Source organism: Ixodes scapularis, unplaced genomic scaffold (assembly GCF_016920785.2).
Source record: "Ixodes scapularis isolate PalLabHiFi unplaced genomic scaffold, ASM1692078v2 PGA_scaffold4__175_contigs__length_147842914, whole genome shotgun sequence".
NCBI classification, from domain to species: Eukaryota; Metazoa; Arthropoda; class Arachnida; order Ixodida; family Ixodidae; genus Ixodes; species Ixodes scapularis.
Window position 1 is genome coordinate 3,824,687 of NW_024609879.1, and position 18,189 is coordinate 3,842,875.

General features: G+C 44.2%; 1 protein-coding gene across 1 annotated transcript in view; it reads right to left on the bottom strand.

The window, feature by feature from the left end:
* Nucleotides 1-270: 270 nt before the first annotated feature.
* The window catches only part of LOC8042496 (guanine nucleotide exchange factor for Rab-3A), a 77,060-nt gene continuing 59,141 nt past the window's right edge, over nt 271-18,189 (bottom strand). The window contains exons 11-12 of the mRNA XM_029970821.4: nt 16,287-16,353; nt 271-8,496 (exon numbers count right to left, since the gene is read on the bottom strand). Of these exons, the coding sequence (XP_029826681.3) occupies nt 8,414-8,496; nt 16,287-16,353 (150 nt within the window). The 3' untranslated portion in view covers nt 271-8,413. The remainder of the gene's footprint in view (nt 8,497-16,286; nt 16,354-18,189) is intronic.

Sequence of the window (18,189 nt, forward strand, 5' to 3'; positions counted from 1 at the left end):
CGGTGAATAAATACACACAACGAAGTGGTTCTGTCGTTTGACGCGCATCGCGGGCACGTCCTTCATGCACACGCTAACCGTTTCCAGTTTTGGAGTCTTTACAAGGGCATTACATTATTAAATTTATTATGCACCACCAATCTTTGCAATGCTTTTATTGGAAAAAGATCCACTGATTTCACTTCGAGCAACAGCTGACTCAAATGTCATGTTCATGCTGCGCATTCTACGCTTGAGACGGGCACCTAAAGAATGCAAAAAGAAAACATATGACAAGTGGACATCCTTTATTGAACAATATATTATCTCAGATTTGACACATTTCATTCAGTGCATATTCCCGGACATTTTCTGCGAGTAAATAAAAGCCAGACAACCAATACCACAAGTAGTAGCATAGGCAGGTGAATTTTCAATCCTTACATTATATTACAGATGTACAAGCACCCTTCACACCTTTCAACCAAGTCCGCCAATCACATCTATGCTTCTTCACAAGCTAATGTATCAACTCGCAAGCCAGCCTCCCGAGACCCGAAAAAGTGTTCACGTGCGCAAACATAACCTAAAAGTCAAGATTTATTTACGCCCTGCCACACGACACTCAGCTGTTGAAGCTAGGACTTGTGCCAAGACACGCCTTTCAATATATCTTACAAATGTATAGGCTGGAGGTTTCTGGGCCTTACATTCCAATAAAGTGGGACACACTTCGGCATCACCGATTTCGATGTCCGATAAAAGGCTCGCAAATCGCAAGAAAAGCCGATCACTGAAGGTTGGATCACACCAGTGACGTAGCCAGAAATTTTTTTCGAAAGGCGCCTGGGATGTTTACGACTTCGGGAGCAGCGGGGGACCACAAACACTCTGCTCGCGGGCCGCAGCCGGTCGCCGATTCATTTCCACTTCAAACGTCGCTCTCCTCTTACTAACGTATTCATATTGTTAATACTACTTTGTTTTCATTTGCTGTGTTTTTATTTTTGCTTTCCAGCTTTTTGTTCTAGTGATCATCCGTACGACAATTCCGCTTCTAGGCTGCAGGCGCGAGCACTTCGCTAAAAACGCACGTTGGCTGCACTAATTAACCGCGAGCAGAAGCAACTGCCAAATATAAAGCTACGGGCACAGGATTCTCGCTTTCAGAAAATATCGCCATTAAAACACACGTAAGTTCTGAGGCTGCTGCAATTAGAATTGCCAGGAAAGCAAGAACTGTCGTAGGACGATTTAATTTCTTTTCGAGACATGTTGAGCTTGAATAATTCCCGAGTGAATTGAGCAGCAGGAACGTTGGCACAGATTAGGGCCAATAGTAGGCCACAAGCAAATCAAAGCCAAAGATGTCACTGTCAGAAGTGCGGGTTACAAAAAAGTAGAGAGCACACGGTCCCTGCCTTCCCGTAAAAACCTCTTGAACTTCGGCCTTGCGAAGTGGGGCTATCTGGTCCCTACACTCAAATTAGTTGAATTGTTTATAACAGAAAGCACATTGAACAGTTTCTTTTTCGCCTTTTTGCGCACTTTAAGGTTGGTCCAAACACTTTCGGTTGGTTGCAACTGAAAGTGTTGCACGGTCTTGTGCAGACTGGTGCCCTCTATGAGGTAGCTCTGGAAGTGCATTCAACTAAAATGAAGGTTTTGCAGCACTCTCGGGATGAAATATACGTAATACCTATAAGAAATCATAGTTTATATTGTCAAGCTTTTAAAGTCAATGATGAAAGAATGATGCGCCAAAAATTAGCGAATCGCAAGTGTACTCGATAGAATGCGCCAGTGTGTTCTCTAGTCGAAAGCAAGCACAAGGCTGCACAACGCATTCAGTTGCAACCAGACGCAAGTTCACCGTTGTGACTTTTTCCCCTCATAGCTGCACATGCACATTCTGCCATCTGCATCAAAAGAAATTAAGCTATTTGATATAGTAAGATAGCTTTAGAGTGCCTCGTTTTAATAAGGGGAGAAACTAAGTTTATATATATCTTGACCGGTTTTGTTTATCAGGTCAGGTCAGGCTTTTTCCCACAAACGTCCAACCCTAACTGTAGCCCAGGATTCCAGGGCTGAAGCTCTGGCTTTTATGCATCAACAGCACAATTTAACGAAGCAAGCATAACACCGCACTTCAACAAGTATCAACAGTATTTTATACACTTCAGTGGATAGGCCTGACCTTAAATGCACTAAATTTGCACACTGAAAAGCCATCACAACTGGGAAAACTACTGGGGGACCATCTAGGACATCTGCTTCTATGACCTGTACAAACAAATTTACAGGAAATGTACAGCTTAAAGGTGACCGCAAAGACACCACAGTGTTTGCATTATCAAGAAGCCTATACATGTGCGAAAAAGGATGACTAGTCCCACAAACCAGTAGTATGTTTAAATTGCAACATACAGTAGTTAATTTACTTTACCACACGAGCTGAAATGTGGTAGCACCCATGACGAAATATTTCCAAAACGACACTTACAATGTCATGTAACAGGTAGTTTTGCAGCATTTACCTGACTAAATCTATGTTTTCCCCTTGAATTTTCCACCAAAAGCTTTGTGCCTAGGACAGAAGTGGACCAAAAATAGGCGACAAAAATTAAACGCATGTATCGCTTCGCTATCTCCTTAATAACACGGGCATTTAGCACCAGCAAAAATTAAAGAAATGTAAATAGCTCACATGATTTTTGAGAATGGCATTCAAGCAGCACCAATATTGGTGAAATGTTTCTTAATGGTGAATTGGGGTGGTCATTTTTCAGTAAAATATATTTCCAAGGTCTTCGACAAGGTCTTCCAATAGACAAAGGATAGCAAGTGCACATCACTTTTTTTGTAAGCTCCAGTGGTTTGGATTTGCCGCAATTGTTTTCTACAAGAGCTCCAAGATGCCGGGCAGATTGTTAGACAGATTGTACAATGTGTTCCATCTACATTGGAAAAGGCCACAAAACGAAACTAAGCTCACTGGCAATTGGTAAGAGATGCAAGTGAAGCCATCAAGGAAGGCAAAGTTAACTATGCTACGCAGGTAGCACAAACACTAGCATTTCTTCACACTTTACTCGAGACAAGACATTAAAAAAACACAAAATATTACCGCCTAAGTCGCTGCACTGAATGAGCACATTCAACTGCACTATAGTTCCTAGGGCAACATAAGAACGAAATATGGCCTTGTATCGGTGGACATACGCCACAAGTCTGCCGATAAAATGTAAAAAAATATTGAGGAGGAGCATTGCAAGAGCATATAATTACTAAAAGAAATGAGATTTTCCTTATAAAATGGTCAAATTTGGTTTAGGATCTCAAATGCTTGCATGATAATGTCTGTCTTATTGTCCCTTTTTCATTTCATGAAAAAGGGACTGTAAGGTACACAAGATCATGCAAGCTTTAGAAATTAAGGGAACAATCTGACTGGTGCCAAGGGCAGCACACCTTGCACTTCAATATGCAACACAAAAGTAGTATTTGCAAAGAGGTAGGACCAGGTCAAAACTGGTAGAAATATCAACAAGATTTTAACGCAGTTCTCGTAAAAAGAGGCAAATAAAGAATGAGGAGCTGAATGAATTGAGGGAGACAGAGAGCAAAAGAGAAAGCAGAGACCGACACGCTGTTTCCAAACAAGCCCGCATTTGCCCCCACCAGGTATGGGCACTGTGCCAGTGCAGAAACCAGACTCGCTTGAGGTAAAGCTTCTGTGCATGCGCAGTGACAACAGCGCCACCCAGAGGCGTGACGTCAGAGCCATGTGTTGGTCTATAGCAAATTGCCTGCAATTGTGTTGCTACGTGAAACATTGTTGGTTTAGCGCTAGTGGAGCTAAACCACTAGCGTTAGACTAAGTGTTTAGTGGAGTTGGAGGTTAGTGTTAGTTAGAGTTAGTGGTGTTAACTCAACTAACTCACAGTTATGTTTTTTGTGGCTTTAGTTAATCTAAAAAGCCGGCCCTAAACATTTCACAATAAAAACAAAACAAAAAATCTAGTCAATGTTGCAAGAGTATGCAAAGAGTGGTGAGGCCTTCAGTGATTTGTCTGTCGTGTCATGGACATCCTATTAAGGAGGAATGTGGAAATCAACTTGCAGAAAATGTTCAAAAAATGTTTTTCCGATGATCTCGGTACCGTTTCTTCGCGATCTGTAACTATAAATAATAACTAACACTAGCTCAGGAAATGAGGTACACTTTAAAGCGCATTTCTTAGAGCTGTATTTTTTACATTGTTTTGCTCCTGGAGGTTGTACCTTGGCAATCATTTGGACTATTTTTGTTCCATTTGTTTTATTATACTCTTTTAGTTACACTCCACTTTGTGATGTTCTCAGTTTTTCAAGTTATTTCTTCTTGAGTTTTTAATGTTGTCCTTTACCTGTATGCCATTTGTGCCACTCCAAACAAAGTAATGAAGAATGCAAACTAAAAATATTATGCAAGAAATAAAAAAAATGCCCCAATGTCACGTAGCACAGCATACATTTGGGAATGCAGCCCCACTCTAACGAGCCTTCTATTAAATTTTCTAAGCTCTGCAAGGCTCACCACCAGTATGTTCGAAGCAGAAAAGTGTTGTAAATGAAAAAGATACTGAGATATGACCATGATATTTTCATTGTTTCAGCATGGAGGCATTACCAAAACCTGTACGAACCAATTTTTATCAGGATCCTCCTAAAATAAAAAAATTTTTCTTGATCCCCCCATCCTGCCTTAAAGAGATACTGAATCGAAACTTAAAACACACCTATCACATTTGTAAATACGTGAAACATGATCAACCCTAACTGCTAATGACAATCGCACACTTGTATTTTGAATGGACGGCTACATTTTTCGTTCCAGATGGCTGATTCAAGAGAGCGCTTGAAGATTGACCACTGGAGAGCGTGATGAATCACGGGAGGCGTGACGTCAACTGGCCCAGCATGGGCCAGTTGACGTCGAGCATAAACTTGGTGTTTCCGTGGTGTAGCCAAAATGTGTTTGACACCTAGACAACACAATAGGAGCTAGAATTTTGTTGCAGTATTCCTTTAAAGGGGCCATGAAATGATATTGGGTTTAAATGCTTCTCACTTCATACAAGCTTACTGACACTAGTGTGACAGAAGTATACTTGCATGCAATGACTCTAATCAAGAAGCTTCTTTGCCATGGTATTTGATAAAAGTGCAAAAATTTGCCAAAGACACTTAAGACTGCTTCCCCGTAGGAATGCGAAAACATTATAGTCCCACGGGTGAAACACTTTCGAGTAATATTTCTACACGTATTAAAGTTGTTTCTGCCGGCATTGTATTCAGTCCGTGCGTGTGTCTTCCTTTTGCTTGAGCTGTCGTCCGTCGGTGACATCCCGCTTCCCTACCGTGCAGACGAGACGCCCTTGCCGGCTCCACGGCTACCATGACGAAGCATCTACGTTGCTGTGCTTTTCTTTGCATTTTGTTTCTTTGGCGTGTCCGCTTTGACCTTGAGCACCCTGCCGGCTACCGTGACGAGGCATCTGCATTGCTATACTGTTCTTTGTGTTTTATTTTTGATGATGGTGCTTGATGATATGTCTTTTTTTTATCTTCGGGCACAATGCCGCCAGCTTTTCGCATAATGGGGCAAGTAAGGCTTTCACCTTAAAATCATTGCACCATTGCATCATCATTACAAGAATTAAGCATTCTTGTAATGTCTAGGAACTGAGCTAATGCCAATATTTTGAACAAATGACACTGCTTGTGTCAAAAAACATCAGGGATGTGGACAACACTCTGTATGTATTCATAAAGGTCAGAGATGCTGATGCCACTCTAGTATATTCTATCAGTGACATGCACAATCTGTCCAATGTGACATGAGAGTGGAGATTCTGTCCATGACATGTACGATATGTTCAATGTGACATAAATGAATGCACAGAAGTTAACAAAAAACAAGATAGAGGCACCATGTGGGACGTAAGCAAATAGAAGAGCCAGTGGCTGGCATTCTATGCTCCAGCAAAGTGAGTGGCATGTTATGCCAGCCTTTGACCACCCAAATTCACCAAAAGACAACATTGCTCATATTTCACATATGGTCATACTGACCAAAGCCACTGAAATATCACCAGCTCTTGAAAATTTAAGAGTGCCAAAGTACAAATACCATCTATACTGTGTCGTTTCACAATCCATAGGTTACTAAAATCCAAGGGAAGTATAAATTGCTGGAGCAGACCAGAACTCCCATCAAACAAGCTGTTCCTAATGCAACATTGGAACAAATTGTGAATACAATTCCATTCAGAATGTCAAAATGTAAATTGGGCACTCATCAATTCAAACTCAAATCGCCCATACTTTAGGTCAATTCAGTCAAGCTTTGAACATCGGGGTGGCTGTCTCTCATGTAAAATTTTATATAAACAATGGTACCCAAAGCTAAGAGAGCTAGCTTTGGTGTCAAACCAAATGAATCATGCGAATGGCACTACTGCAATACGTAAATAGCAAGAATTCCATTCTCAAAGAATCTGGACAGTTTGGATGGTAGCTCTATACACTGCGACACCCATAACCATTTCTTATCTTACATTCTACTCTGCCGTGCAAGAGGCCACCTGAAATGTATTTCCAGCCCTGTGGCAAGATTTACCTAGTGCTTGTACTAGTGTTTCTATCCACAAACTGCTTTCACAATGTTTCCCTTTCCTTATAATTCAAAGTTCTGATAATAGAGCAGAGTTGACTGAACCTAGAAAACTTATATTCATTGTCAGAAATAAACAAGGAGTTCAAAATAAACAAGAATGTAAAAGGAATTGTCGTAAGTAATGATTTTCTAAAAATAATTGGTAAAAGATGTTCCCCCTCCCCCATTTCAATCATAAAGGTCTTCAGTGACAACAAAGTTTGATTTTATCAAATATAAAAAGCACCCTGAGAAATTTTACCACACAAGCATGATGTCGTCGCTCCCTGTGCTAAAAATACAATCGCACATTTTTCTTTCAATAAGAAAAAAAGTAACCCTGTCAGTGCACAAGTCAGTACTTCAGTCATCACTTCAGAGATCCTAACCTTGTGCCTTTCAGACTCACAGAACTGATGTGCCCATTTCCTTCCATAGAGCACAAAAAATCATTTCTCATTTACAGGGGCCCCAGGAAAGGCATGAATCCTGAATTTTAGGGCCCCATAGTTATCACCACCTTGCCCACTCGGGCATTTCGTAGGTATGCTGCTTGCATATGGCCTTGCTACACAAAATGTAGACCAACATTTGAGTACCTCAACCTATTTACTTCGGAGGTCTGCCAAACATTCATCGTGTAAAGATCAAAAACAAAGGACATGAAGCCCAAGATCTTTTAGACATTTCCCACGCTCTATGTACGTTTAGTGTATTAAAATACTTTATCCACCGGCTCCACTATTGTCTCACCGAGGTCAGATGAGAGGAAGAGTTGGTTACTGCGTAACCTACGCCATGCACCGTCACCGGCCAAAATATTTTTAAAACTAGGCAGTCTTGCACTCCGAAAAAGTACACTCAGCAATGTATAAATATGATAAAACAAATTACTCCAGCGATCAATCGGACATGGCGACACTCCGAGAAATTGCCCTAAGTAGTTGGGAAAAAAACAGGGGACATCCAAGTTACGAATTGTGCCTTGGGCAAGAACCGTCTTCTCTAAAGAATGGCCATTTTTTTGTATTTCAATGCGCCCTTTGGCCAAAACGATGGAGGTGATACCACCTGACGTTTCTGCAGCCTGTGCGATGAAATCGCAAAGGTGCACATCGTACATGGGAAAGCTGCACATTTCACATGCAAAGCTGCATGTCATACATGCTAGGTGCACATCATATATGCAAAGATGCACATCTTGCATGCCAAGCGGTAGTGGCACAGCGAGGTGAGATTTGCCCCTCCCATTAAAGTAGAGTCTAAGACGACAGCGAACCTAGCTGCAAGCTGCACTTGCTAGGAAAGAAAAAATATTCGAGAAACCTAAAAGAATGTTTCTCATGTCTATACAAAAGACGTATATGCTCCAGGCGAAGAGGGACAAAGCGAGTTCCGGAGCGGGTGGTGACTGCGGCACTGCCAGGATCAGCTGCGGCACTACCAGAAATGGCCGCTGTACTCCAAGGAGTGGCTGCGGCTCTTTCGGGATCAGCTGTGGCACTTCCAGGATCGGTTGCAGCACTTCCAAGATTGGCTGCGGCAATTCCAGGATCAGCTGCGGCACTGCCAGAATCAGCTGGGGCACTGCCATAAATGGCTGCTGTGCTCCGAGGAGTGGCTGCGGCTTTTTCGGGATCGGCTGTGGCACTTCCAAAGCTGGCTGGGGCACTTCCGGGATCGGCTGCGGCACTGCCAGGGCCAGCTGCGGCACTTCCGCTGCTGGCCGTTCTAGGACGAGGAGGGTCCGATCCCGAGCCGGGCCAGTGCTATACACCTCCGTCTTCGGATCACCTCCCAGTACACTTCGTGAACTGCACAACGACAATAAAAAAGGAAGCTTGCAACGAGCGGTTACTTCATGGATGGGCCGAGTGACTGCCAATCCTTTCATGCACGAGTTCCTAAACTGGGTTCCTAAGAATTGGAGGGTTCCCGGCGTACCCTTATGGGTTCCATAAGCTCCCAAATTTCCACAACCATCTCTGTTCCGAGTGAGGTGTTTTTCCAGCTAAGGCATTATTTTAGTGCATCTGGGTCACTCATTCACGCATTACTATGAGCAAAAGAAAACGCCACCTAAAATAAACAGAACCTGCGCATTAGAATCTTGAGGTCATCCCAGCGAGATCGAGCAAAGATGGATGGGAAGCGAGTGCTGCGTCAGTGTTTGGGTCGAAGGACGCGTCGAAGGATGCTCGGCATCACGTTTGGGTCCAATTGTCGGGTTGGCGCCATCCAACTATGACGACGTTCCATGGAGAAAGAGAAGGATATTTGCAGGCCTCGATTATTCTCGATGATGTTGGCCAACCACTAGTGTGTACGAAGCGGTCTGCTCTTAAAGGAAACATCGGAACATGCGGCTAGCACACAGTGCTGTGCCAGCTGCTGGCACCTGCGGGAGCTTGGTGCAGATTTGGTGCGTGCCAGGCGTCGCCTGCTACAGCAACGCTATGGCCAAAAATTACTAAAACACTCAGTTGGGAAACTCGCCCTTGAAACCTGGACCGCTGGCGTCCACCGAGACCGAGCTAAATACGATGACAGCGCCACCCTTTACTGATGAGTTGAAACATGCAAGTTGCTTTATATGGCTACTGCTAGAGTCACTGAATGTTCCCAGAGTATGAAAACTCCCAGGCTCAAGGTGCCAAAATGGCGGCTCAATCTTTTTTCTTTACTGTGGTCATCATGAGCATTTCGAAAGTTTTTTTTTTGCATAAAAAAAAATGGAAAAAAGGAACTTTTATTTGACATTTGTACAGAATGAGAGGCGTGTGATGTTTTCTAAAATCTTTAGTTTACAAGGTTTTGTGGCACAATTAATATTGTTTTTATAATTTTTGTAAAACCATGTCTCACCTGTGATTTCAGGTAGAGCGTTGCGACCTGGGTACATCGTAACCTCGGTAGTACTTTGCGGCGCGTCCGCTTGGAAGACAGCGGTTGGTATCCCTGAAACCCTTTCCACTGTATACGTTTTGGTACCAAAAAGGCCGATCAAAGCCAAAATTGAAGAGTAACAGCATACGCTATCGAATGTGATACTCTGACTACTGCGAGATGACGCAACTGGCCCTTGCGCAACTCGATCTGAACAAATTCGTGCAGCCGTGCAGTTCCGCGAGTTGCCGCTGCGAGATTAATGCCGGCATTGCGATCGCCATTAGTTTGGTTCTAAAGGACTAATCGGTGCCACTTTTCCAGAGTAGGCTCTACGGCAGTTTCCCAACTGAGTTGTTCTAGTAACGTTGGCTATGGCGCAGTGAGAGAAAGAGCGACGCAGCAGCAGACGACACTCATCTTAGACCGTCTCCCGCACTCACTGCATCTGTGCCAAGCTTCTGCACGTGACAGCAGCCAGAGGGGCACAGAGCAGCCAGAGGGGCACAGCAGCCAGAGGGGCATGCAATCCGGTGTTCCCTTCAACCCTTTAAGTGCCGGTTTTTTTTTCGTCCCAGCGTGCACCCCAAGCCAAGTTGATTTCGCTGCACAAAAAATATTTACACCCACAAATGCAGTTGTATGATTCAATATATACATTTATTAACCGGAATACGTTGCTTTACGTTCGAAAATTCCATTCACTTCTGAATTGAAGTACACATTGGGAACAAAGTCACCTGGAGTCCAGTTAAGGCCAGTGTTGTAGAGTTTTTTTTTTTTTTTTTCGAGTAGCCTTTCAGGTGGTAAGTCGCCATCACATTCATCAGCATTCCAAATCACTCAGTTTCACTGTCATCAGTTTCTAAATTCATTAGCAGTTCCTGGACTTCGGCATCCATCAAGAAGCGCGAAGTTGAAGCGCGTGGGTTTGCCATTCAAATGCAACGTTGACTCAGAAACGCATAAGGAGGAAGTTGCCTCCACAACTCTCTCCACCTGGCATCAAAACGCAAAATCACAACTACAAAATGTGGTTCAATAGTTTGTCCACAGATGCCACTGCCAGCAAAAAGTTTGTTTGTCATTTTGAGTAAAGTTGGAAGTGGCGGGAAATAAACTGAAAACTCGAAACGAGTATACTCGGGCTTGGCAGGGGGCACTCAAAGTGTTATGAGTGGACTGTTCTGTACATTGTCATTTACACTGTTTGAAGGCCCCTGCACAGCTTTATTGTGTCAATGTCATGATCAGGAGGAGTTTCTCGCTTGCCATTCAAAGGAGATTGGGTTCTTTGGGACCAAAATATCTGAGAACCCGCACGAGGGCAACTCTGCTCAGGTCCGAAAATTTCGGAGTAATTAGTGATTTTACATTAAAAAGCAATACCGTATTTACTCGCATAACGAATGCACTTGCATAACGAACACACCCCCCAAAACGAGTACCAATATTAGGACTTTTTTTTTTTACCCACGCATAATGAACGCACTTCCATATTTTTGGCTCCGCAAGTCTCGAATAGCGTACAATTTAGCTAGCCACCAAGTCAATTTTCTTCTGCCGCCAAGCGGTCACGCCAAGTCAAGCACAAGCCAAGCCGCTCTCGTAATGGCTGCAAGCGGCCACAAGTGCGTAGTTGCGGAAGTGATCAACCGTGAAACCAAGCGGCGCACACATTTGACGAAAGCTTGGGTCGAGGGACTGCCCAGCCCAGGACATTCTTCGCCTATCAGATGCATTGACGTCAACAAGCACACCGTCGTTCGTGGTCCGCTTTCGGACAGTGACTGAAAGTGGTTAGGCCTAAGAACGGTAGCGTTGCTCTCCATGCTGAGTGTGCTTCGTGGGGCGCTTTTTCTTCGGCAAAAGGCACGCCAAAAGCGCCCTAAAAACAATTTGCAATTTATAAAGCATGATTACTGTGTCGCACCGACGACCAGCCATGGGTTGCCTCCGTCAGTGGAGACGTGCAACATACCCTGCCATGCCACACTGGCACCTTAAATGGCATTTGCTTTCAGTATCAAAATGCAAAAATTTTACCCCGCATAATGAACCTAACTTAACTTAGCCCCCCCCCAAATATGGGTCAATATTTCGAGAAAAAAGTGTTCACTATGCGAGTAAATACGGTAATAAAGGGCACTATGTCATTGTCTTAGCGAAAAATGTAATATATATTGTTAAATCTTACTTTAAACATCAGCAGAAATCGAAACTTCGGCTCCAACCCGCAACATTGCCCTTGGCCCGCCAAAAACATAGCCATCACGTGGCAAGCACATCGCAGGTTTGCCAGCCCTGCGATGTGCTTGCCACCGACGCAATCGCATCGCGGGAATGGGTGGTTGGGCTTCGTTTACTTTATCGAGTGTCCCCGCCATGGGAGTTGGATACAAAGAGGCAATACATGTGATTTTCAAGGGGATGTTTGGACTGTTTGATATAAACAATAATTCGAAATATCTGAGTGCGATATAACTAGGCTTGACTGTAGACAGAACTAGGTGGCAATATTTGACGTGTGGTCTTCCTAGGTGATACTGAAGGGGACTGCCTTGTTTTTTTCAGGAACAAAAATGAAGCGGAGTTGCTCTTTAATAATGCATCTGCCCACATTCTCCAACATTGCGAGGCTTGCTACATATCGTATAAACTGGAATATAGGTTGAACCGGAATATAGGTCGACCCCCTAATTTACAAGTTGCAAAAAGCGAAAAAAAAGTTTTTGTGGCAAGAAAATGCAACTTTCTTTACCTTGGTAACAAAATTGGCCAAGTATTCGGAAGGACGAGAAAACATGGCACAATTATCTACTTGCTTTGCACGCAATAAAACAGGAAGTGCGCGAGCGTTACTACTCAGATTCTTCAGAATTTTCGTTCGACGACAGGTTCCCAAGGGACGATGGCGTCCCTTTGAATTGCGCCCTCGAGAGCTCGGAGGCACGAGCGACCTCGACGGCTTTCACACAGATGCACTCCGACGTCACAGGTAGCGGTCTGAAGCGCAGATCCGGAAAAAAATTTCCCATCTTTGTTTCCAATTTGGGGTACATTCAAGTCCTTCCACGAAATGAAGTTTCCTTCGCCTAGCTGCACGCTGTCAGTTTTTGTCTCTGGCCTCGCCAGAAGCATATGCGTTTATCCGATACACCGAACTCTCGCTGCGCAGCAAAATTCCCGTGAATCTCTGCATAGGCAATTGCCTTCTTCTTGAAGGGTACCGTGAACTGTCTTCTCCTTCCGCTCATTATTACTCCGGGAGATGTAACAAACCAAGGAGCACAAGTGAAAGTGTATCGCGACAATCGTGACAAGGGGACAAGTGCTGGGCGAGCGCAAAGGAAAACAAAATGGCGGCCTCAGTCACCCAGTGTTGCGAGATTGTTTTTGTTTTCCCGCTAATGACCGTTATATAAGACAAGGGTCGACTTTTTCGGGTCCATTTTCAAAAATAAATTTGACCTATATTCCGGTATGCACACACTGACAGGGTATTTATGCTCGCCAAGCTTTTTATTTGTATACGAGATATGAGAGCCCAAGAACCCAGAACACAATTTGCGGCTCGAAATTTGGTTTCTTTCCTCCCGAAAACCACCGATCGAGAACAAGCTGGTCTGGGTCGCGCTCACTCTCCTGTGAGCACGTGCCATTTTCTATGTTTTTAGACACCACCACCAAATATAATCAAAGTCGTGGGTCACTGAAGGCACACGCTCAATACTAAAAATAGACAATAAATATGATACCCATTATTTGTGACTTCTAAACAGCTGCAAATACGTTGAGTGAAAAAAAAACAAGTTGCACAGCCACGTGACCTCCAGTAACTTTCTCCTCCTCTATATTCCTTCTTCCTCCCATTCCAGTTTCGGTTTCCGTTTGAAGTAGTCGTGTTTTTGGACTTTATTAAAAATACATGTGATGCTGTAGCAAAATATTAATTGGGTAGTCTTCTGACATCATAATAATCACCTGGCAAAAAAAACAAAAAACATATGGGGGCGTTAAGTCTTTTCTTAATTAACTGCATTTGTGACTGCAGTTCTGCAGAACAGGACAGCTTCTGAATATTTGAACAGCGCACAACAGCTGACGGTGATTCAGTGTAAGACTGTGGCCATCCTCAATAAGAACTTGGGAAATGCATAAAAACATAAAAAAAGATAACAGCATTTCTGGCTTGAATCACTAAATGGCGTACCCAATGCATGCCAGCATTTGGTATGCCGTAAGGATAGGCAATAAGGCAACAACTTAAAGCAATTTCTTGGCCCCCCAAGTTGCAATGTTCCCCAAACACAAGGAATGAGTTGCATTCAAAATTTCAGTGTCTGAGTACATAATAGATCAAATAAAAGCAAAGTTAATTTAGAATAGCTCGGTAAGCCTATTTGTTTTCAAACAACCAAATGTGTACGAAAAAGATGTACGTGTACTGTAAAATCCCCTACGAATGCCCTCCCCAACAGATTGTGCATTCCATTTTTCTGGCTAAATATCCATAGCATAAAAATACCGAAACGTCGCCCGGCCCCCGATTTCCCTTGGACATTGTGCGATGTCAGAGGGAATCATATGAACTGTGCGATCGCCGATACCCGTACGTGTGACAAGCAAGTTTGTAGCTGGTTCCCGCATTTTTCCGTCCGCAACCTGCACGTGCGATGGCGGTTTCATTGACACGCAAGTTGTCCCTGCGTGTTAATTGCATCGTAAAATGTGAAACTGCAGTGTCCGCGATCTGAGGTATCCGCTCCCATGACATACAAGTTTGTAGCGGGTGTGAGGCTTAGCAAGTCCATGCAAAGAGTCAAAGTAATGAAATATGATTTACTAACGATGCTGTTCCAAAATACAAGAAAGGCGAGCAGCACGTGTGCCAACGGAAGGTTTTTGGACGGGTCAAACGAGAACATTGCCGAATACTGGCAAAGACTGGAAAAAGCTACTGCCAGAGCCGCGATGCTGGGCTCGTAAAGATGGTGAGCCTTCTCTCTGGGTATGCCTTACCCGTAATGGCAGGGGTAGGGGAGAGTAACTTTGGAGTAGGTACTCTCCTACGGGTCCCTGCGCTTTTGTCCGTGAACTGCATGCACTATATGAGCGAGTTTTAGAATACCCTCGCAATAGCACTGCCTACGACGTACGCAAGCTCTTGGCGGAATGCTGCAGAGCGCATCAAATCACCGCTTTTAATAGACTGTAATGAAAACGCATATGCAAGCAGTTGCAGAGCCATCTAGATGTGCACATGCAAACTGCTCCAAGCGAAACGAGCCAATCGCAGTCTTGTGCTGTCCCGTGTGTGACAAGAACGAGACAGCAATGCAAAGGACTGCTACACATGCACGCGACAATTGATAGCGAGCGTACGTATGTAAGGCTCGTGGCACTCCGCACATATAAGCGTGCGTAATGTGGAATATGCAACACTACCATATATGCGTGGTGCTTGCACTTGCCAACTCTCTATCGTTTCCTGTGACACACAAGTTCGTAGCAGGTTCCCACACATTCTACGCACCGTCAAACGCGAACATGCTGCGTCCGCAAATTGTGGTATCCCTTCTTGGGACAAAAAAGACTGTAGCGAATTCCCACGTGTTTATTGCATCTTGAAACGCAAATTTGCCATGCCACGCGCTTTATAGAGGGCCCCAGTCTGTATCCCTATTTTTTATAAAATTTTGCTGTTGCATCTCCAAAGACGCTACTGCTCACCCTATGTTTTTCACCATTCATCTCTTCATATCTGGGTGGACGTTCTTACGGCATTTTAAGGTAGTGTTTATTTCACCATAAAAATAAACTAAAGCTATGTATCGTTAAATGCTGTGTCTCATGCCCTAGCAGTCCCGATCAAAGGCAAAAGTTAGAAGCATGTCATTATCTAATTCCCGTAAAATCCTGTAAGGGCATCAACCCAAAACGGAGAGATAAATGATGAAAAACATAAGGTCGGTTCTAACTTGGGGGTCAAGAGGGCAAATCTTTTTCAGAAACACCCCGAGAGAGAACAAGACCCACTACAAACCTTGTGACATGGGAACCCATCGTGAGGATCGCGGACATGACAATGTAGCATTTCACAACGCAGTAAACACGCAGGAATTCCGTATGAACTCCTGTGTTACGGGAAAGGATACTGTAGACTGTGAATGCAGCAGGCTCTTGTTTCACAGAATGATAAACACAAAGAAACCGGCTAAACCAGCGTGCCATGGGAACTGATATTGCGCCCGCAAATTGTGGACAAACACGCGAACCTGCTCGTCACGTGTAGTGCAGGCTGCGCAGTTGATCTGCTTCCCATCGGACATCCCATGATGTACGAGGAGAATCGGGGGTGAACAAAGTTTTGGAATTTTAATGTTAAGAATATTTAGCCAGAAAAATGGGTTGGGCAATCTCTCGAGGGAGGCGCCCATGGGATTTTACGGTAAAAAGTCCCGAGCAATTTTTCGACAGACTTAACGAGAAAATGGGTCGCATTCCTGGAACTAGACGCCATTTTTCGGCACCATGGTTTTTGTACCCAGTCATTTTGTACTTACACTTAGTAACATAGATTCTTTTCTTTCTGTGTGTGCAGTGCCGCATTGCTCAATTTTTTGTTGTGTAACCAGCTGGAGCAGAAAATACGCCAACAGTATTTTAAATAAATAAATAAAACTGTTGGAAGTGGCTCGAAGAAATGGATACTCACTGCTGTTCCGAACGAGTCCTTGTTGGATGTACCTAAGGTAGCAGAACAGGTCGCAGACTGAGGTTATCTGCGGGGGAAAGATGTTGTTGCAACGCAAGTGTTGTTGCACCGCGACACAGGGACAAACTAGAGCCACAAAGTGAGCTACGCTTAGAATATCCACACTCCATTCGCAGATTTTCTTGTGGGCATCACCATCTTGGGGCTTAGTGCAGCATGTACACTATCATCGATTGTTAGAGATCGAAAATGCGACTTCCTGATCTTCGGATACAGCGTCCAGAAGCCCAGGAGATGTCGTTTTGCCCTGCTGCAGACCACTCCAACGTTTCTTGGAGGACCCGAAGAGCGCTTCCTATTATTTCGGATAAAGCTAGAGATAACTGGCCACCGCGATTTTAAGCACCAAGGTGGATAAAGTGCGGTTCAAATTTAGTGGCGCTAGGACAGACCAGGCAGCAGCACGCAGAAGCTCGAGCAGTTACATCAGCCGCTTGGGCCGCTTTTATACACGCAGAAATAACTGTGGTTCAGTCAACTGCAATTATCCCACAGTTATGTGCAGTTACAAGGCAGACCAAACTACACTTAGCCACTGACCATAGTTGGCAATCTCGGTTTAGACCCGTTCGACCCGCCGAGTTTGGGGTGGACGCAACCGCGAGCAACAAAGCCCTTACCATTCCAGAATGCTTGGGGAGACATCTACTGGGTCAGATTGAGGAAATAAAGAGAAAAAGAAGGGTGGAACTTCCCTTTTGCTCGGACCCTCTTTTCCATGTCCTGGACGTCGCTTTTCTTCCTCATACAAGATAATCCCGCCGCTCAAGATTCATACAAAAACAAATTTCCTCTTTTCCGGCTGTGGCTCTGACACACCGTGCGCAACTATACTCCGTTTAACGATAACTTGGCGAACTCAGTGACGGAAGCGGCATTTGACCTTTTGTGGCAGGTTCTGTAGCAGGCAAGATATTGGTTGGAAGCAGCCGCCAACGCTTCTAGAGCAGACGCCAACACCTGCTAGCACATCACTCGAAAACGGAACACTTGTCGCATCTCTAAACGAGTCCATCTCTGATAATGATTGAGGGTTCCTCTTTGATACTGGAGCAAATTACTCATTACATTTTGTAATAAGAATAGATAGGGTGGAAAAGGAACACAAAGCCTTGTTTTTAGAGGTGCAACACTTCAGTTGGGATACCAGCCTCTCACCCCTCCTACTTTTACACCGGGAAGTTTATTTAGCCTCTAAATATTATATTCCCGTAAAATGCCAGCAAAAACCAGCATTTCTGCTAATATGTCTATCAATAAAAATGCTTCCCCCAAGCTTCATGAACCTACCAAGAGAAACACTCTATAAACTGCAAAAACAGCCAACCAGAGATATTACGAAAACCTACACTCATGCTTTAAAAGTGACACTGCTCTTTAGTGGCGTCGGAACAGGTTCAAAGTCAAAAGTTCTCTGCTGTTTTGATCAGCAGCTGCGCAAGAACTTCCTTGACAAGCGTATTATTCAAATATAGATGCACTTTTGGTTTTTTGTGTCTTTCTCCATGCAGCTTTTAAAAAATTTCAGATCTATCTACAATCAAAAATAAAAAAAGGGAGACCTGTAATAGCACCGAACAAAACTTCCCAAGCCTATCGCGCAAACCCAGGCGCTCACCCACACCAGCTGCTGCTCCTGGCACTCCGATGCGAAGCGGTAAAGCTCGACGTGCACGCGCTGGCGAGAGACGGCATGGAGGTCGCCTCCTGCCAGCGCCAGCTCTTTAGGAACAGTTCCCGGTACAAACGTACGCTCTATTCACCCATGAATCTGCGGCGAGTGCCATTGAAAAGGAAACGTTCTGAGCGGAAGCAGTCGATTACACCGCTGCGATAGCCAACG